Below are 20,676 nucleotides of genomic sequence, written 5' to 3'. Positions count from 1 at the left end.
ATGTCTGGTCAAATTTCTATTTTCTTTCTCAAAAAAAAAAAAAAAGCCTCAGATCTTGCAAGGCCTATCTCCTAAAGATGAATTTCCTTGTGATTTCTGCATTCCTACAGGTTGCCATTATCACAGACATCAATCTTCTCCTGGGAGAAGCATACACAGTGGAGTGGGATATAAAGACAAGGGATAATGAAAAAATAGACTGTTACCCTGATGAGAATGGCGCTTCTGCAGAAAACTGCATTGCCCGTGGCTGTATCTGGGAGGTAACTATGCTGCTGGGGTTCACGTGCATGGAAATCTCCACACCTAATGTATAGTTTCTTAAGCATTGCAGTAGTACTTACATAACTACTTAAAATCCATAGAAAGGACTTCCTAAGGGACATGATCTGGATGTGATGAGTAGGTGGGGACATGTGTGAAACTTTTTAAAATGAATATTTTGCTTGGAGACCAGGAATTTATGTTATTGCAAAGTGATCAGTGATGGGCTGGTTTTATTGTCGGATAAAATGATGTTTCTACCCCGTTTAGGTTAGAGAACTTTAAGACCATGTGCTGAGCTGATCTATGACTTTACCCTTACTTTTCAGGCATCCAATTCTTCTGGAGTCCCTTTTTGCTATTTTGTCAACGATCTATACTCTGTCAGTAATGTTCAATATAATTCACATGGGGCCACAGCTGACATCTCCTTAAAGTCTTCCGTGTATGCCAATGCCTTCCCCTCCACACCCGTGAACCCCCTTCGCCTGGATGTCACTTACCATAAGAATGAAATGCTGCAGTTCAAGGTAAACACAGCACATGTATCAGGTAGTGATGAGACCCTTTTCAGTTCCATTACCTTTTATTGGTCCGAGTCACAGTACCCTAAAATAAGTTAATCATGCTACAATAGACTAGATCATTATCCAGAGAGCAGTGAGAAATCATTGAGGGAACAATGAGACCTGCCCTGATTTTCATTTGGAGAAGATTACTGTGGCTACTGTTAGGAAAATGGTTGGGAGAGAAAGAGCGGGTACGGAGAGACAAGTTGGGAGGCTACCAGATAGGCAGGTCAGTTGAGGGATTAGGTTTGGACTAGACACTGGAATGCAGGTGGAGAAGAGTAGACCTGTCTGAGGTTGAGAAAGTTGGGTGACAGGATATAGTGCTCGATTGTAAGCAGGTGACAATGAAGAGGGAAAATCAAGAATGAAGACCAAGTTTCTATCTTGCGTCTTAATATGGATGGTGCTGACCTTAACTGGAATAGGAATACTGAAAAGCTTTGTGCTTTATAAATATCAGATAATATGTTCATTTTGGGATAATGAATTTGAGATTTCTGTAAAATAGGCATCAAGATGCAGTAATTTCATTCCTTTCCAAGATTTAATTGCATGTAAGGGCTAGGGATGGACTAGCTGTTATGTCTAGTTCTCTATTGAACTAAGCTTCTCAAGGGCAGGAATATGCCCTTTCCTCTTTGTGTTTCTGAAGTCTAATTCAGAACCTGGCACATGGTTAGCGCTGTAATGTTATTGACACAGTAAGTGAAAGTGATGAGGATGTTGTCGCATTGCCTAAAAGGTTCTTTATAATATGACATCAATCCGAACTCTGAGTTTTTGTACATCCTGTAATGCAGGGATGATGCTGATGTATGTTTGTACATCATAGTACTAGCATGTTGTAGGCACCCAGTGAGTTTGAAGTGAATGAACTTCCTTGGAGTTCTAGCCTCAACCGTTGCCTAGTCTACCTCTTGACCACAGAGTAGCTCTTTCCAAAATATTTGCCTCTTTAGGGCCCACTTTAGTACTCTCTGCCTGTGCGGTTTTTATTCTTCAGCAGAATGACTTGATCTCCCTTGTTTGTTTGGTTAATAACTACCAAGCTTTTAAGAGTCATCATGTGTTTCTCCCATGACACCATCTCAGTCTCCCAGAAACAATGTTAGGCATTTCCTTCGCTAGAATCTCACAGCACGTCTACATAGCTGTCCCTTAGCACACGTCACCCAGGTGTTGTGAGCTGCTCTCTTTCACTAATCATTAGCATGTGAATTTTGTAAAATCATAACACTGCCTTATATAGCTCACATCCCTAGTGTCTTGTGTAGGCAGGGATGTCTTAGGTACTCATGAATCAGTTTAGATACCACCTTCAGCAAGGACATTCAGATTATTTTAATTAAATTGATTTCATTTTGGGGAGACAGGTTTGTTTTTCAAGTCATAATGGTTTTAAGGTATTTATATATACTCATATACCCACATAAAATAACAAGTAACATATTCATAAATACTACACTGATTCCAGAATGACTTTCTAAGTCAGCACCAATGTCCCATAAAGTATATTAATGTAACAGAGGCCTGAATAATGAGAAATGACAGAAAAAATGTTAAATCCTATATTGTTATTTGATATATTAATTAAATCTGAGATAACATGAACTTAAAGAAGACAGAAACATAGCATCTGAACTTTTTGTCCAAAAATAAAAAAGATTCTGCTAAGGGTATAGGTTTCAAGAATACTATTCTTGCCTAAAATCGATTTCCTCTGGCCTAGATTTATGATCCCAACAACAATCGGTATGAAGTTCCAGTTCCTCTGAACGTACCCATGGTGCCATCCGGCACCCCTGAGGGTCAACTCTATGATGTCCTCATTAAGAAGAATCCATTTGGGATTGAAATTCGCCGCAGGAGTACAGGCACCATAATGTGAGTAGCTTCTAGTGTGACTCAGAGTTGATGTCTACCTGTGCCTTCGCTGCCAGGTCCATTGTCCTTGGATGTATATCCTGGTTCCAAACATCACATTGTCCACTTCCAGATCCATGGATGAGTTGTTTCCTTCAGACCTGTTCTTGTGGGAAATCTTTAGCATTCTGGAAATAGTTACTGAGGCAGTCGAGTGTGCCTGAGGATTCATCCAACAAATGTTTATGGGGTGCCTTGTCTAGAAGAGGTGCTGCTCCTTGTAGACAGCTGAGGGTTGTCTTCTCATGACAACCAATAATAAGTAGATATCACTTTGAGTGCTATGTAGAAAATGCGCTGAGGGGTGCAAGGGTGGAAGGCGGAGCTGGTGTGGCGTGTACCCAGCTGTGATGGTGAGGCGTGCTTGAATTTGTATTGTGGAGGACCAGTGAAAGGAGGCAGTGACAGCGGGAAACAGATGAATGGAGAATAACTCATGGGTTTTTAGTGAAGATATCTATGATATTTTAATCAAGTTGAGTTTCCGTTTTGTTTTGTAGATGAACAGGTTCTGGATAAAAATCAAGCATTCTGTTGTCCTTGAAAAGTCAGCTGCTGGAAGCAGAAAGAAAAGCCCATTTTCTGTTTCAAGTCTGCCTTTTTGTGTTTCAGTTGGGACTCTCAGCTCCTTGGCTTCACCTTCAATGACATGTTTATCCGCATCTCCACCCGCCTTCCCTCCAAGTACCTCTATGGCTTTGGGGAAACTGAGCACACATCCTATAGGAGAGACTTGGAGTGGCACACTTGGGGGATGTTCTCCCGAGACCAGCCCCCAGGGGTAAGGACAGAGCATTTGGGATCTGTGTCTCTGCTTCTCTCCACCCACACTGCTCAGGCTTCGGGCTTCATCTTCCCAAACTCCACTTGGTCGTCTCATTCTGGTTTTAGAGGAGTGGGCCACATCTAAGGCTTCTTTATTTCACGTGTTTAATTGATTTCATGGAGAAAACTAGACCCATCTTAGCAAACACATTTTTGTTGAGTTTCTTTCTCAGGCATAATGTCTTTTAAACTCCTACTGCTTCTCCCCATGACTCTCCAGTACAAGAAGAATTCCTATGGTGTCCACCCCTACTACGTGGGGCTGGAGGAGGACGGCAGTGCCCACGGAGTGTTCCTGCTGAACAGCAATGCCATGGGTAAGGCCGTCCAGCGCCTCCCTTATTTTGGGGGCTACCAATCATGCTTGAGTCAGTTTAGAATGTGTTTAGCCTAACTCTTCCTTGAAGTCAAAATTTTCATTTTATGGGCATTGATGTTTATTTTTTCTTTGTGTTTAGCCTTTCTATTTATTTCAGTATAGGATCATGTTATAAGAAGATTTACCCCAACTCTTATTTTGGTAAAAATCACATAAGAAAGGATAGTAACACTACGTGGGTCCCAAATATCCTGGAGGTCAGCTCATGGGAGCCAGTTATATAATTTGAATTAGGCTAAAACTGTGGGTCAGAGACGTTAGTCTGGGGGTCTGAGTGTGTGTGGTACATTGAAAAACTGCCTCTAGGGTACTGTGCTCACTGTCTGGGTGATGGAATCCATACCCCAAACCTCAGCATTGCGCAATATTCCCATGTAAGAAACCTGAACATGTATCTCTGTATCCAACATAAAACTTGAAATGTAAAATACAGTAATTTTATAAGAGTAGAATGACAAAATATAGTAAAGTACCCCAAAAAGAATCAAACCCAGGAATAGGACCTGTAGACTTCCACTGATCTTCTTCAGTTCTGTGTGAGTGTGATAGAAAATGCCTGCTCTTACCACTCTGTGATAGGGAGGGAGCAGGAAGATGGAGAATGTGTGGATTTCAGGGGTGATTCGTGATGTGAAAAGTTTCCATCTGGCTTGGCATTTTTCTTCATTTTCAGACGTGACGTTCCAGCCCCTGCCTGCCTTGACATACCGTACCACAGGGGGAGTTCTGGACTTTTATGTGTTCTTGGGGCCAACTCCAGAGCTTGTCACCCAGCAGTACACGGAGGTAGGAAGAAATCCAGTTGTTTATCAAGCACTTATACAGCACATTCTGGATGCCAGAGCCCACATCCATTAGTATAACTCTTAGATGATAACTGGAAATATTGGTCTTTGTTGGAGAGAGATTATAGAATAAGAAAAAATAAACACATTCAGATTATCATTAAATGTATAGCCTCTGTAAGCATTGCAGAAGAGCAGAAGATATAGTGGTACCAGTGGTGGTGATGGTAGTGATAGTGTGGTTGTTGGTGGTGGTTATTGTGGTTATGGTGGTGGTGATGGTGATGATGGCAGTAGGGGCTGATGGTGGGGATAGTGATGTGGGAATGGTGATAATGATGGTGGTAGTAGTGGTGGTGATGGTGATGGTGATGATAGTGGTGATAGTGGTGGTGATGGGTGTATTGGTGATAATGATAGTGGTGGTGATGGTGACATGGGTAGGGGTAATAATGGTATTTGTGGTAGTGATGGTGATGATGCTATTTGTGGTAGTGATGATGGTGGTTATGGTTATAGTGGTGGTGGTGACAGTGGGGTGGTGTGAGGAGTGTGATGTTGGTGATAGTGGTTGTGATGATAGTGGTGATGATGGGATGGTGGTGGTGGTGGTAGTGGGGTGGTGGTGATGGTAGTGAAGGGTAATGATAATGGTAATGATGGTGGTGGGGGCATGATCATGGTACTGTTGGTGATGGTGAAAATAGTGATGATGGTGGCATTGATAATGGCGATGGTGACTGTGACCATGGTGGTTGTGCAGCAACAACACACAGTTATATATTACCAAGTGCACATCACTGATTTATCACTTGCTGCATGTTCGAGTACTTCACCCATATTAACTCATTCATACCTCACAGGAACGCTATGAGGCAGACGCTATTATCCCTTATTTACAGATGAAGAAACTGAAGCACTAAGAGCTTACTTAATTTTTGCCTAAGTTCACACAGGTAGCAGGATTGGAGCCTGTATGCTAAGCCAGGCATTTGTCTCTGATTCTGGGCTTCTTAATGAGTTACCTACAGTGTCTCTAGGAATAGAGTAAAATCAGCTTTTCCATAATTTTCAAGAAGGAGTTCAAGCCTAGCAGAAAGCTTTCTCCAAGTATCCCAGTGGCTCTATATCCTGTCAGTTTTGATGTGGATTTCAATTAGTTAGTTGTCTAGCTTGGGGCATGGAAAAATATTCTTGTTACTTGATGCACAACTTCAATCTGGTGCCTCTGTTTTGAGGACTAATATTTTGTGTCTATTTTCTAGTTGATTGGCCGGCCTGTGATGGTACCTTACTGGTCTTTGGGTTTCCAACTGTGTCGCTATGGATACCAGAACGACTCTGAGATCGCCAGCTTGTATGATGACATGATGGCCGCCCAGATCCCTTATGTACGTTCTCAGTCGTGTCTCTGGAGTTGTGTAACTAACCCAGGTGCCTCTGTGTCTGGGTTCATTTGTCTAATGTTTGTGGGATTCTATAAAGACATAATGTTCTGTTTCAGACAATATCACAGCCTCACCCCAGCACAGTAATGTAGTTAAGGGTGCTTGTTTCCATCTTCTAGAGATGATAACTCAAGACTCACTGTGATTTCCCGGAGGGGGAGATAGGCTGGCTCCAGGGCTATTTCTGCTGTCTCATGTTTCCTTCCATTTCTTTCACATGACTTCAAAACATTTGATCAAAAACATCTTTGGTTTCATGAGAATAAATAATATCCCACAGTTCTTTTACTTAATTCTTGAAAAGACTAACCACAAATCGGTCAGACAACTGTACATGTGAATACAATCTCAGTTCCTGCATCAGCTCTGAGCTAGTAACTGATGGATTACACAAATCCTGGGATGGGTTTCCAGAGGACATACAGATGGAAATAAACCTTATTCTTCAATGGAGGATGGGAGGGGACCCAGTCATCAGAGAATTGATCCCATGAACCATCCCACATTTAATTTTATCCCACTTTTCTATTGTTTACAATTGTTCCATTAGTGGAACATAGTGTTTCCATTAGTGGATAGTGAAATGCAATATGACAGTCTCAGGAAGAATGTTGTGTATGATTACCCTCAAGATTCGGTATTCCAAAGCAACTATACATCTTTACTTTGTTTTGTAGTAGATTTGCCATTACCCCTGGATAATTAACAGTATTTTTCCTCAACATGAACCACTGATACCAGGGGCAGTCTCTTGTAGGACATCATCACAATCACACCTGATATGGGCAATTTACAAAGCACTTTCCAAACAGTGTTTTTTCTTATCCTCAGAATAGCCATGCTAGAGACACATTCTCATCTTATTTTATGCTGACTTTGATTTTTTTCTATCTTGTCACTGAACATTTACAAAATTAAGTGAATTTCCCAGCACCTGTACCTAAGAAATAGCAGAGCTGGGATTTGAAAGCATCAACAAGAAGCTGTCTGGAATTCCACCATGTATAGTGGAGGGTTGTTCTCCTGTAAAGCTTGAGCGTGTACAGCAGCAGCCACTCAGCTCCCCGTGTCCTCCCGCAGGACGTGCAGTACTCAGACATCGACTACATGGAGCGGCAGCTGGACTTCACCCTCAGCCCCAAGTTTGCTGGGTTTCCAGCTCTGATCAACCGCATGAAGGCTGATGGGATGCGGGTCATCCTCATTCTGGTTAGTCCTGATGTGAATGTGTGTGGTCAGTTTGGGAGCAGGTATGGGCTTTGGTGGAGAAAGAGTTACACTTTATTTCCATGTTTCAAATAGATAAATTGAAGTGCAGTAAGAATTCTGTATTTCCCAGGACTCACAGAAAGTCTACAGTTCAGGTAGAAGCCAGCGAGTTCACCCTGGAGGAGTTCTCCTTTATTCTGTTTCACCTCATTCTCTGGCTTTGGTTTTCCCAACTGACTTATGCTTTGATTTCAGGATCCAGCCATTTCTGGCAATGAGACACAGCCCTATCCTGCCTTCACTCGGGGCTTGGAGGATGACGTCTTCATCAAATACCCAAATGATGGAGACATTGTCTGGGGAAAGGTATAATCCTAAGTGATGATCCACTAGTCCCTAGCCTGAGGGTGGGTCACGGTTAGGGGGTCACACACCTGTGTGTGTGATTTTTGGCATTTTCTATTTTGACCCAAGGTGTGAAGCTCTCCTTTTCTCAAGCAATATTGTTGATACAATTAATGACCTTTAAAGTAATGTAACGTGTTATGGAATTCACTTTTCTTTTATGTCAATCCTACATGATAGTCAAAGTGTCGGCCGGGCGCGGTGGCTCAAGCCTGTAATCCCAGCACTTTGGGAGGCCGAGACGGGCGGATCACGAGGTCAGGAGATCGAGACCATCCTGGCTAATACGGTGAAACCCTGTCTCTACTAAAAAATACAAAAAAACAAGCCGGGCGAGGTGGCGGGCGCCTATAGTCCCAGCTACTCGGGAGGCTGAGGCAGGAGAATGGCGTAAACCCAGGAGGTGGAGCTTGCAGTGAGCTGAGATCCGGCCACTGCACTCCAGCCTGGGTGACAGAGTGAGACTCCGTCTCAAAAAAAAAAAACAAAACAAACAAACAAACAAAAACAAAGTGTCATTGCTCCTAGGACATGGTTTATATAATAATTTCTTCAGAAATCCTGTGTAAGGGAAACTGTCTCTTGCATCGCTACTTAGTGTGTTTCTCTCCATAGGTCTGGCCCGATTTTCCTGGTGTTGTTGTGAATGACTCTCTAGACTGGGACAGCCAAGTGGAGGTAAAAGGGTCTTTGTCAATTTGGGTGGAGTCAGGGTTTCTAGGCAGGAGCAGCCATTCCTGGGATACTGGACATGCCTGTACTGTGGACATGGACATGACGAGGGACAAACACTTAGGTCACGTGTCTTGGGTGTCAGTCTGTGCCGATTACCTTATATGAAGTAACACTTTACTGTCCACTGGGATGTAGATATGTATTATTATCCTTGGGATTCAAGCCCAGAGAGCTTAAATTATTTTTCCCCAGTTTTACGTGACAGAGTGGTGATTTCAATTCCAAGGCTGTCAGATTCCAAAGGCCCAGGAAATTTCCACTGGGTGATACCTCCTAGAAATGCTATCTTTCCCTGGACTGGCATACTTACTGTTGTTGCCATGGTTTTCCCTTTCTAACAGTCTTCAACCCTGGAAGACTGACTAGGTCTTTTTCTTTGTATATCTTTCTTTTTTTCCCCATGAACAGGTTCTCCATCTTCACACTTATAAGTCCTCCTCTGAGCCCAATCCTTCCTTGCATTTCTCAACTTTGCTTTTACCTCTCAGTTTCCAACCTTATTGTAAAACCTGCTCTCTCCTGTGGACAGTTCGTTGCTTATAATGGATCCAGGTAGCCCATGCTTCTGGACCTAAATTTTTTTCCAGATTCACTAAGTATTTCTTGCTTGAATGAATACATGGCTCCTTACAGGTCTAGGAAGCCTACAGCCCCATCCTCTGGCCAAGATGTGTGTCTCCTGAACTGAGGCAGCCTGTGTGCTTTACTATCAATTTTTGTGACAGTACCCACAGGCAGGATTGTCAGGGTGGGGCCGAGGACTTCCTGGAGAGCAAGTACCTTGCCCTACCTCTTGAGCTGTTCTTCAATAATGGTTATTCTTTCTGTGTAGAAATTGTAGCAGGGCATATGTAGCCTATGTGACCCACACAGGAGAGCTGAGGAGACAAGGAAAAGGCCTCTTTTCTAGGACATGTGCCAGGAATTAAAGGGACAAAGAAGCTGGCCTGTGCAGTCAGCAATGTGGTATATGTTGTGGAGTCTAGATACTCTCTCAGGATCAAGTGTTAATCAAAGAAATATCCATATTGTGGGAACAAATCCCAGCAGCTGTAAATTCAGTTAGCAGCCACTCAGAAGCCCAGGGGCAAAGACCTCTTTTTGGGGTTCTTTCTACATAATGAAAGATTGTCGCCCACGGAGAGAGGTGCAGGAGAAACACTCATCACCAGGAACGTGACTGGCAAGAGTTAGGCCAAAAATTCATGCCTTATCCAGATAAGCTGGTTTTGAGGGCAAGTGGTGAGTCCTAGAGGGAAAGACATATATTAGATAGAACCCCAAAATCTGGAGCCTGAGGCTGGGACCTTGGACAGCTCCAACAGGGTAGTGAGAGCAGAAGGTACTGCAAGCCTGTGATGCCTACTTCTCTGTTGTCAGTCTCTGACTTCCTGGATCCCAGAGCCAGTTGGCAGCAGTTGCTCTTTTCAATTTAAAATGAGACACACTTGGGACGAGGTTGCTTGGCTATTGGAGTCCATGTCTTTATTTTCTGTTAGTAAATTCAGTAAAACAATACAAACAAAACAGAAGCTGGGGCAGGTTTTAAAGATTGACAAGAATGAGTCGGACTCAGTTCAAGGCTGTTTTCCTTTTATCTAGTATTGAACAAGTATCTATCTATGTCTGTCTGTCTGTCTGTCTATTTATCTCTCTATCTATCGTATCTATCCATTTACCTACTATATCCACTCTATATCTGTCTATCTATCATCTATCAGATAAGTATTCAAAGGAGAAGACGTAGCTTCCTGTCCTCTTGTCATTCTCACAGTGAATAACTTGAAGCTTAGGGGTCCAAGCAGCCCACATGGACACAGGAACCTGCCCAGCCAGATAAGTTCTGGGTCATTGGCCTCTTGACTTTTATCAAGTAGTCAGGTACTACATTATGAGCCCCACAGTTCAGTGGCCAGTAGGGGCAACACTGCCACCTTGAGGCCATTTGGAAATCTGAGGGTAGTGTTGGTTATCACAGGGACACCAGATGGCCTTTAATGGGCAGTAGGCAGGGATGCCGATAGCTCTGATTGCAGGGAATTCTCCACAAAAAATCGTATGCCTCAAATGCCAGTTGGGTTTCTGATAAGAAACACTCTTTAGGGGATTCACATAATTTTAGGTAGCTCATAAGAGATTATTGGTAGATAGAATAATTGTAATTGTTAGGTTGGTGCACAGGTAATATTTGCCATTACTTTTAATTCCAAAACCGCAATTGCCTTTGCACCAATCTAATATTTGTAATATTAATAGTGAGACCCACTTGACGAGGCTGGTGAGGATGAAGCCACTGATGTCCAGGCCTGGCTTCACTGAGCATAAAATAGCCAAGAAGCCTATGAAAAGCAGATTTCTGAGTCCGAAGCTCCAGCAATTTGATTCATTAAATCTGTGATGGGATCTATGAATTGAGATTTGTAGCATTTGTAGATGTGCTACAAAAAGACTGCTAGGTGATCCTGAGGCCCAGTGCGTGGGTGGGTACATCACTGTTTGAAGACTGGAGAAAGTGAAGGCAGAAGCCACAAGGCAAATGGGCAGGCAAAGTCAGCACCTTGGAGAACGACAGAACATTTTTATGAAGGTGGAAGGGGTCATCTGAGCAGTACTTAGGGAATTTCATACGTCATGGCTGGCCAGTTTACCCACGTGTACCCCGTATGGGATACAATTCTGACTCAGATGGGGCTGATACTCTCTTTATTCTAATTCTCCATCCCCCACCTATCCCATTGTACCTAACTCTGCGTGATCTGGAGCTCTCTGTTTCTGGTGAAAGGTTCTCTTTGTCGGGTTTCCTGGTTTCTAACTCCATTTCCTCACAAAAGGCATCCCTGGCATGCCCACTTCTCTCAAGATTCTGCGTGATGTGAACCACTGTCTTCTCACATCCTTGGCAACCAGACCCATGCAGGCTGATCTGTTTCTGAAGAATATAAAGCAAACTTCTTACTCGCAAAAATCTACAATGTAGATAAAAAGTTGTACCTTGAATCTGTCTTTCAGATAAGTAAAGACACTACTTTTACTATTTGAGGGAAGAGGGGAATAAGGGGAAGTTGATGCATCCTCTTAAAGTCCTCTCAATTTATGCTCCAACAGCTGTAGTTGTCCTGTGATTCTGAAATTGTAGAAAACACTGAGGCGTACTGGTCAAATATCCTGAAATGTAATCTTATTCCTTCCTCCACTCTCTCAGTGGGGATGACATAGGAGGGACTCCCTGGGTGTTTCTTCCTAACATGTTACCATGCATCTCATGTCTGCAGTCTCTCCCTGGCTTTGTCTTTGAGGAGTGCTTAGGAAATGGCAGGAAAGACTTTGAGGGTTGGGCATCGAATGCATGAGGACACTAGTTCAGGTCATTGCTTGTCGTTAACCATGTGTATATGAAGAGAAGAGTTTTTAGATGTTTTCCAAATGCTGGGAAGGTGTGCAAATTGCACTAATTTCTCTTCCCATTCTACATTTCTCTAATTAGTTAATAACATTATTTAGGCCCTGTTCAGGCCGTCTGTCACCATGCAGTTCAAGTATCTGTGTGAGTTGCATTCTCAATAAGTGTCTGTCTGCTGTCTTATATGTTTGTGTGGGACATACAAATTATATTTATATTTTACAGCTATATCGAGCTTACGTGGCCTTCCCAGACTTTTTCCGTAATTCAACTGCCAAGTGGTGGAAGAGGGAAATAGAAGAACTGTACAACAATCCACAGAATCCAGAGAAGAGCTTGAAGTTTGATGGCCTGTGGATTGTAAGTGTGTGTGTGTGTGTGTGTGTGTGTGTACCTGTGGCACTTGTCTATCTTTGTGTGACTGAGTATATGGACCACTGACCTTCAGTCAAGAGGATAGTCATTGTCCAAGGAAGATTTTGGACATATCAGACACTTCCTCCTCTCAGGAGTGGGACATCCCCGATAGCCCTCAGACTGTGTACCGGACCTAACACTCCTACTGTGAAACCTGTCAGGCCGGACCAGGTGTGGTGGCTCACGCCTGTAATTCCAGTCCTTTGGGAGGCTGAGGTGGGCGGATCACCTGAGGTTGGGAGTTTGAGACCAGCCTGACCAACTTTGAGAAACGCTGTCTCTACTAAAAAAAAAAACTTAGTCGGGTGTGGTGGGGCACGCCTATAATCCCAGCTACTTGGGAGGCTGAGTCAGGAGAATCGCTTGAACATACTAGGCAGAGTTTGCGGTGAGCCGAGATCGCACCATTACACTCCACCCTGGGAAACAAGATCGAAACTCCGTCTCAAAAAATTGAAAAAAAAAAAAAAATCCTGGAGGCAATTTACTAGGAATTTCTTAGAAATTTGATTGCCTCACAGCCACCTGGGAAGAGATTTATTTTTTAAAACCTCTAGCCAGTCATTCTGTAGGAGTGAATTAATCTTTCCAGCCAGTTCTCACCAGGATTTGAAGTTCCCAGGGCTGGCATCTACAGGGATTACTGGATGTTGAACAATTTATTCACTGCTTCCTTGGCTCAGAATTGGCTGGGTAAATTATCTAAAAAAGTGAGTTATGTCTGTGTTTGGCATTTCTAGGATATGAATGAACCATCAAGCTTCGTGAATGGGGCAGTTTCTCCAGGCTGCAGGGACGCCTCTCTGAACCGCCCTCCCTACATGCCACGTAAGAACCCTTGGTCTCCTTGACTGGCAAAGCTAGGACTAGAAGGATGGCCACTGGAGGACCCCAGAGGCCAGGGGTGTGCCTGCACAGCTCAGGGCACATCCTCATGGCTGCTGTGGTTTACTGGGGACCAGAGACAAAAACGCTGCACTTCTTTACCCAGATGGGCATGTGCAAGTGACTAGATTCATTGAACAAATTTCCTGGAATTTGTCCAGAAAGCAGTTAGCAGTGCTCATGCCACAAAGGATCCTCAGAGCTAGGTTTCTTAGTTTTTTGGCTTGTGTGAATTCCATCACAGGAATTTCTTGTGTCATCAATGGGTGGGAATTATTGGCTTCCCCTTATGATGGAGCTGATGGACTTTGGAGTTATACTTGAGTTCATATCTTGGCTCCAGAAATTGTTCTCTCTAGGAGTTTTGTGACTTTTCAGAGATTATGCGATATTTCCAAATCTTAGTTTGCTAAGCTGTAAAAGACAGATAATGATGTGTTCTTCATAGAATTATGGACATAATTGGCAAGTCAGAAGCCTAAAAAGGAGTCTGTCATGTAATGTTCGACAGCTGTACCTTCTTCCTTACACCTCCGCTTTCTTCAGTGAACTTGATGTTGGAAACACTGCAGGTGCCATAGCAGCTCAGAGCTGGGGGCTCTGTGCTCATGTCTCTGGGAAGATGGAGAGTGACCCAGGCAGGACTCAAGTCAGTCTTAAGATCCAGTATCCAATCCCTTGAGGAGAGGTCAGGGATAAACAGAATCAGGGCTGGATTTCACCTCACCAGTTCTTCCTCCTCAGATTTGGAGTCCAGGGACAGGGGTCTGAGCAGCAAGACCCTGTGCATGGAGAGTCAGCAGATCCTCCCAGACGGCTCCCCGGTGCAGCACTACAACGTGCACAACCTGTACGGGTGGTCCCAGACCAGACCCACATACGAGTGAGTCTCTGCCTTCTCCAGCTGTCACAACCCGGAGGGATTGCCAGGGACTGACGTAGCCACCCTAGTTTTCTTTCATTCCCATTCCAGGGGTTAAGAAGATTCTCATGACAACCGTGTAATGATTCTTATTAAACAAATGCTCATTGATGTGGAGCCAGGCCCTCTGATGAAAAGGAGGAGGACAGATTTAAATAAGACATGGTCCCACCAGTGAAAAACTTAATGATCCTGTTGTTAAAGACGCACATGGAGACACCATAATGACCACACAGGGCAGCCGGCGGTGCAATAGCTTTAGTTACAGGAGGTGAAGGGAACACAGAGACTGGGCATCTCTCCCCTTTATTTCAAAAGTGAATCATATTTTGAGATTTTTTTTTTTTTGGCCATTCTTGATGGAGGGTAACTGGTATTCTATGAAATTAACACAGTCCCCTTTGCAAGCTCAACAGATGGTATGAATTCTTCTAAGGACAATCTTATGATCTTCACTGTGTTCCTCCCCAAATATAGAAAACTACGTATGGAGGAAACCAATAGCAAGATTTAGTAATTCCTTACTATTTTTGGCCACTCCTGTGAGTTTGCTACAGTGAAGTTCTTTGTAAAGCACTGTGAGAACACATGACTCATTATCTCCATTATCGGGGATCAGTTCCCATTTTCCCTCCAATCACACAGCAAACATTGACTAGGCTAAAGGGCTCTGAGAGCAGAAGCTCTCTGGCCTTTGCTCCCTTGGCCGTGCCCTCAGTTCACCTCCTGTTGCCCTCCAACCAGAGCCATGCAGGAGGTGACGGGACAGCGAGGGGTCGTCATCACCCGCTCCACATTTCCCTCTTCTGGCCGCTGGGCAGGACATTGGCTGGGAGACAACACGGCCGCGTGGGATCAGCTGAAGAAATCTATCATTGGTGCGTGGCTCCTTCCCAGGGCCTGTGCCGGTAGGGCAGGGAGTTGGGATCCTTGGGGAAGAGGCGAGGAGGCGGGTGGTGAGAGCCTGGTGTGACACTGCTGTGCTTCTCATTGCAGGCATGATGGAGTTCAGCCTCTTTGGCATATCCTATGTGAGTGTCCTTGGGATCCTCCTAAGCACCAAGAAGGTGGGGACATCTTTCAGAAATCATCAGCCGGCTTGTTTTGTTTCCTCTTGTTTCAGACAGGAGCAGATATCTGTGGGTTCTTTCAAGATGCTGAATATGAGATGTGTGTTCGCTGGATGCAGCTGGGGGCCTTTTACCCCTTTTCAAGAAACCACAACACCATTGGGACCAGGGTAGGACCGTGGCTTCTGCCTCCCGTGTTCTGTGTCACTAGAAATGCAATCTCCATTTCCGAGCTAAAATTAACGCAGTTTGTATTTCTTGGGATATCTTTTAAAAAATTGTTGTTGTTGTTGTTGTTGTTTTTTGGGGGGGACAGGTGCTTACTCTTTGTCTAGGCTGGATCGTGCCGTGTCCCAATCATGGCTGACTGCAGCCTCGACCTCTGGTTCTAAAGCGATTGTCCCACCTCAGCTGTCTGAGTAGCTGGGACTACAGGCACATACCAACGTGCCCACCTAATTTTTGCATTTTTTGTAGAGGTGGGGTCTTGCCATATTTCCCAAGCTGGTCTCCGGCTCCTGGGCTCAAGTGATCCACTTGACTCATCCTCCCAAAGTGTTGGGATTACAGGCATGACCCAGTGCACCCTTAAAAATTGTTAAGACCTAGTGTCTCAATGAACCATATCCCTCAGTGTTCTTTAGATTTTTTTTTTTTCCTGTATTTTAGGCAAAATTGTACCAAAAAGAATGTCTTACAGTGAGATTTTATCAGCTGTCCTAGGAGAGCTTCAGTGACTCTTTCCAGTCTATTAAGAGTATTCTCTGCGCCTCATGTATAGTTTTCTTTTGTTTAGCTGTGAGTGATCTTCAGTTGGAATATGCCTTCAGTGACCTTCTTAAATCCCCTAGAACTTCCAGGGCGAGCTCCCAACACTGTTCTCTTTCTCCTTTAGAGACAAGACCCTGTGTCCTGGGATGCTGCTTTTGTGAACATTTCCAGAAATGTCCTGCAGACCAGATACACCCTGTTGCCATATCTGTATACCTTGATGTATAAGGCCCACACGGAGGGCGTCACTGTTGTGCGGCCTCTGCTTCATGAGTGAGTGTCCAGCAGGGATCCCGATGACTAATGGATGACTTATTGCATTCTATATGGCGGGAGTTGATATACACAATTCTTCCAGATTGAAGACATGCTTGCCTTTTGACATGAACCCTTGAGGCCCAGACCATACTTTATTACTCTCTTTAGCACAGTGTTGTACGTACCATAGGTCATGAAAAAAGGCTATGTATTCAATGAACAAAATTGAATCATGCCGTATAGCATAGAAGTGTTTCATTCTGATTTGGCTGTGCAAAGACCTATCTATGTTTTGTCAGTTTGGTTATATGCACCCAAGTCACAAAAGAAGAATTTCAGCAAGAGATTTGAGGGAGGAGCACAATCCTTGCATTTAAAATGTGCCATGGTTAAGAAATGAGGTAATAGTTTACAGGAGAGAACACATCTACATCCCAGCATTTCTGACGTTTGAGGCACATCCCGTGGGGAGAGCAGAGGCTGGTGCTCCTGATGAAGCTAGGCCTAGGGATAAGGCAAGGCAGGCTCAGGGGCAGCTGGATTTCCGACTGGATCTGAACTTGAGGAGCTTCTTCCGAGTCTCGGGCTGGGGCTCTGTTGGGCTCTGTTGGGCACCTTCATTTCCCTTTCCAGGTTTGTGTCAGACCAGGTGACGTGGGACATAGACAGTCAGTTCCTGCTGGGCCCAGCCTTCCTGGTCAGCCCCGTCCTGGAGCGCGTGAGTATGAAGGCCTCTGATGGGGAGAGGATCCCAGCTGTGAGGCTTGGGGAAAAGGACGAGGAGAAGAGGCCTGAGCTGGTGGGGGTCCTAAGACATGGTTTCTTATTTTCCCTGTGTCTATTCCTCTCCTTCTGAGCTGAAGTCCGTCACTTAGGTGTTCTGGACCGCAGCTCCTTCGTCTTTAAAATGAGCCTAACAACTCTGCTTCATAGGATGATCAAGAAGAAAAGACCTCATGGTGTATTCAATGACACAATCATTTCTTCATTAACTAAAATAAGGAATAGAAGGTCAGATGGGGGCAGTGTCGTAAAGATGGGGGCAGTGTCGTAAAGATGGGGGCAGTGTCGTAAAGAATTTATAAGAGTTCTCTAGCACTATTACAACTCTTCAGAAGGATTACTTGGCAATGTGTGTACTTGTATTGCTGCTGGCCACGCCTTCCCTTCCTGTGCAGGATTACCTCCCAGCAGTAAAAGCCTTTCTTTACTTCTGTTGTTCATTAGGCTTCTGATGAAAATACCAGTTAATTGTACCTCCCCCAAATCTTTTTTTTTTTGAGACAGAGTCTTACTTTGTTGCCCAGGCTGGAGTGCAGTGGCGTGATCTTGGCTCGGTGTAACTTCCGCCACCTGGGTTCTAGTGACTCTCTTGCCTTAGCCTCTCGAGTTGCTGGGAAGACAGGCACATGTCACCATGCCTGGCTAATTTTTTTTTTGTATTATTAATAGAGACAGGGTTTCACTATGTTAGCCAGGGTGGTCTCGATATTCTGACCTCATGATTCGACCCCCTCGGCCTTCCAAAGAGCTGGTTTTTCACACGTGAGCCACTGCTCCTGGCCCCAAAATATTACTGTGCCCACAAAATTTTCTTCTGCCCAAACACAACCTCAGTTGTTTGTCTCTTTAAGAGGAAATGGGGTAAGTCATTGTTTATAAGCAACAGTGATTTATTTTTTCCCGAAGTCCTGGATACCAAAGTGCTTTATGAAAGCCACTTGTTTTGGGTAGACAAATCTCCCATTTAAAAAAGAAAACGGGAAGAAGGTTTCCCCAGTCGCTAACCTCTCCAGATATGAGGCAGATGGGTCTAAAGCCATCACAATTATTTCACCTCTTTCCTAAGCAGTTTGATTTCTCTGTCCTGGCATATGGTGCCCACTGCCTCACCTTGTTTGTGTTTCATTTTAGAATGCCAGAAATGTCACTGCATATTTCCCTAGAGCCCGCTGGTACGATTACTACACGGTAAGTTTTTCTGAATGTTTATACAACATGGGAATATGGTGGAGAAAACAAAGGCTTTACATCTGATGGACCTTAGGTCAAATGCTGGATCTGTAACCCGCCTGCTATGTGGTCTTAGAGAAGCCACTTTAACCCTTGTAATCTCAGTTTTCTCACCTCCAAGTGGGGTAAGACGACTTCCCTCATAGAACCCTTGTGAAGTAACACATAAAGCATCTCACTCAGGGTCTGGATTTTTGTGGGTGTTCTCTTTGTGTTAGTTTTTAATATTTCCTTATATCACTGCTATTTACCATGTTGTGTGAAGGCAGATGGTAGCCAATATTTGAGATTGTGTTGCTAACTGTAGTTTTTGTTTTTAATGTTGATATCTTTGCCTCCTGTAAGTTTGTAAGTATAGAGGCCGTTTTGTCTCTTTTTATTAAATATCTCCTTCCATAGCATAGACACTCAAAGAAGGGCGATGCACATAATTACCTAAGGCACACAAGTGATTAGACAATGTGCAAAACACACACAGAGGTGTGGGACCCAACCCTTGTGAGTCTAAGCAGTGCAAGTACATTTAGAAATGAGGCAGCAATGAAGAGCTCCTTGCCGCATAGTTTCATTGCTAGTATGATTCCCAAAGACTCAGCTGGGAAGCCAGGGTCTTCCAGGGCAGCTCTGGGGTGGTGGTCTCTTGCTGGGACCCTGACAAGTCAGACCCTGATTCTTGGGGAAGAATCAAAGGAGGTATTTCCTTCGTTTCTAACCAGGCTTCTTCTTCTGACTTTCTGAGGAGAACATAGTTGAGGGCTGGCAATACAGCAAAGGGGTACAAGCAGGGAAACAAGAAGCAGAGCATGTGCTGGCCCCTTTCATCCCAAGGGATTGCAGTGAGATTAGGCGAAAACTGGAGAAGGATGTAGAATTTTGTTCCTTCTCTTCTCAGTCCGTTGGAGCCCAAGTCCCCTCCACTGCCCCAGGCTCCCCTTCCTGTTGCTAGTCTGGATCTGCCCTTAGGGTGGTAACATGTTAAGGCTCTGCTATGTGGTTTCCAGCCAGGCCTTCCCTAGGAAGAGTGGCCAGCTTTCTTTAAGTGAGACTGGCCTTTGTCCTGAGTGTCTATGTTGAGTCTCCCCTTCACTTACAGAAGATGTCTTTGATTGAAGAGGGAAAGACAAAAGAAATCGTGGAGCAAATGGTTTAGAAAAAGATGAAGTTGGGCCAGGCGCTCTGGCTCCCACCTGTAATCCCAGCACTTTTGGGAGGCCAAGGTGGGCGGTTCACAAGGTCAGGAGAGCAAGAGCATCCTAGCTAAGATGGTGAAACCCTGTCTTCACTAAAAATACAAAAAGAATAGCTGCTGTAGTGGAGATCACCTGTAGTCCCAGCTACTCGGGAGGCTGAGGCAGGACAATCATTTGAACCTGGGAGGCGGAGGTTGCAGTGAGCTGAGACTGTGCCACTGAACTCCAGCCTGGGCGATGGAACGAGCTTTTGTCTCAAGAAAAAGAAAAAGAGAGAGATGAAATTTTTGATGTTTAATTAAAAAATGAAGATGAATCTCATAGTTAGGATTAATGAAGAAGTGTCACCTTCCCAAGTTTGGGTACTTATTACTGGTTCTAGAGCACAGCCTGGCAAACTACGGCCTACAAAAAAATCTGGTTGTTTGCTGATTTGCATATAAAGTTTTATTGGAACACAGCCATGCATATTCGCTAGTTCTCAACAATAATAGCTTCTTACCTGTAAAGTAGTAGCTCTCAAATGAGAAGATTTTGCCTCCCAGGGGACATTTGGCAGTGCCTGTGATATTTTTTGTTGGCACAACAGGGTGGGGGTGAGGAGGCGATGCTGTGGACATCTGAGGATTTTGCTAAATATCAAAAGGCACAGATACCCCATCACCAGGAAGTGTCTGGCCCCAAATCTCAATAGTGCTGAGACTGAAAAGCCCTGCTCTAGTTGACAACATGTAGGATGGAAGGATGGTCCCTTAGGTTAGATTTCTGATTCAGGTGAGAGAGTAGCACCTCTTCCTGTCACACATCAGGCAAATGTAGTTTGTATGGTGGAAGCAAAGGCATAGACCCTAACAAGATATGATAGCAGCCTTGCGAGATTTTATGCAGCACTTGGTGAATGCGGAATGGGTAATGGCAGGTAAGTGGTGAAGGGTGATGAGCAGGCATAAGTTCAGAGGGGAGGATGAGATGTCTGGCAGGATGCGTTGTTCAGGAAGAGTCCTTTCCTCTCCTTCATCATCTCTTACCTTCTTCTGCCCACAGGGTGTGGATATGAACGCAAGAGGAGAGTGGAAGACCTTGCCAGCCCCTCTTGACCACATTAATCTTCATGTCCGTGGGGGCTATATCCTGCCCTGGCAAGAGCCTGCACTGAACACCCACTTAAGGTGAATGACAGGACTCAGGTTTTCCTTTACATGTCA

General features: G+C 44.3%; 1 protein-coding gene across 5 annotated transcripts in view; it reads left to right on the top strand.

Moving 5' to 3' along the window:
- LOC105471255 (maltase-glucoamylase) overlaps positions 1–20,676 on the top strand; it is a 157,696-nt gene that overhangs the window by 78,888 nt on the left and 58,132 nt on the right. For 3 of the 5 annotated variants that reach the window (XM_071094348.1, XM_071094349.1, XM_071094347.1), the window contains 20 exons: positions 111–263; positions 594–794; positions 2,566–2,720; positions 3,372–3,540; positions 3,805–3,901; positions 4,637–4,749; positions 6,014–6,139; positions 7,277–7,405; positions 7,661–7,771; positions 8,426–8,488; positions 12,171–12,305; positions 13,103–13,190; positions 13,992–14,130; positions 14,914–15,047; positions 15,166–15,200; positions 15,293–15,409; positions 16,135–16,283; positions 16,902–16,986; positions 18,183–18,239; positions 20,516–20,640. The exons of 1 other annotated variant lie outside the window; for it this stretch is intronic. In XM_071094348.1, coding sequence (XP_070950449.1) covers positions 111–263; positions 594–794; positions 2,566–2,720; positions 3,372–3,540; positions 3,805–3,901; positions 4,637–4,749; positions 6,014–6,139; positions 7,277–7,405; positions 7,661–7,771; positions 8,426–8,488; positions 12,171–12,305; positions 13,103–13,190; positions 13,992–14,130; positions 14,914–15,047; positions 15,166–15,200; positions 15,293–15,409; positions 16,135–16,283; positions 16,902–16,986; positions 18,183–18,239; positions 20,516–20,640 — 2,381 coding nt within the window. The remainder of the gene's footprint in view (positions 1–110; positions 264–593; positions 795–2,565; positions 2,721–3,371; positions 3,541–3,804; positions 3,902–4,636; positions 4,750–6,013; positions 6,140–7,276; positions 7,406–7,660; positions 7,772–8,425; positions 8,489–12,170; positions 12,306–13,102; positions 13,191–13,991; positions 14,131–14,913; positions 15,048–15,165; positions 15,201–15,292; positions 15,410–16,134; positions 16,284–16,901; positions 16,987–18,182; positions 18,240–20,515; positions 20,641–20,676) is intronic. One more of the 5 variants, XM_071094350.1, reaches the window with a different exon arrangement.

This window comes from Macaca nemestrina, chromosome 4 (assembly GCF_043159975.1).
Source record: "Macaca nemestrina isolate mMacNem1 chromosome 4, mMacNem.hap1, whole genome shotgun sequence".
NCBI lineage: Eukaryota > Metazoa > Chordata > Mammalia > Primates > Cercopithecidae > Macaca > Macaca nemestrina.
Note: the sequence above shows the minus strand (reverse complement) of the source record. Positions and strands in the feature narration are given on the sequence as shown.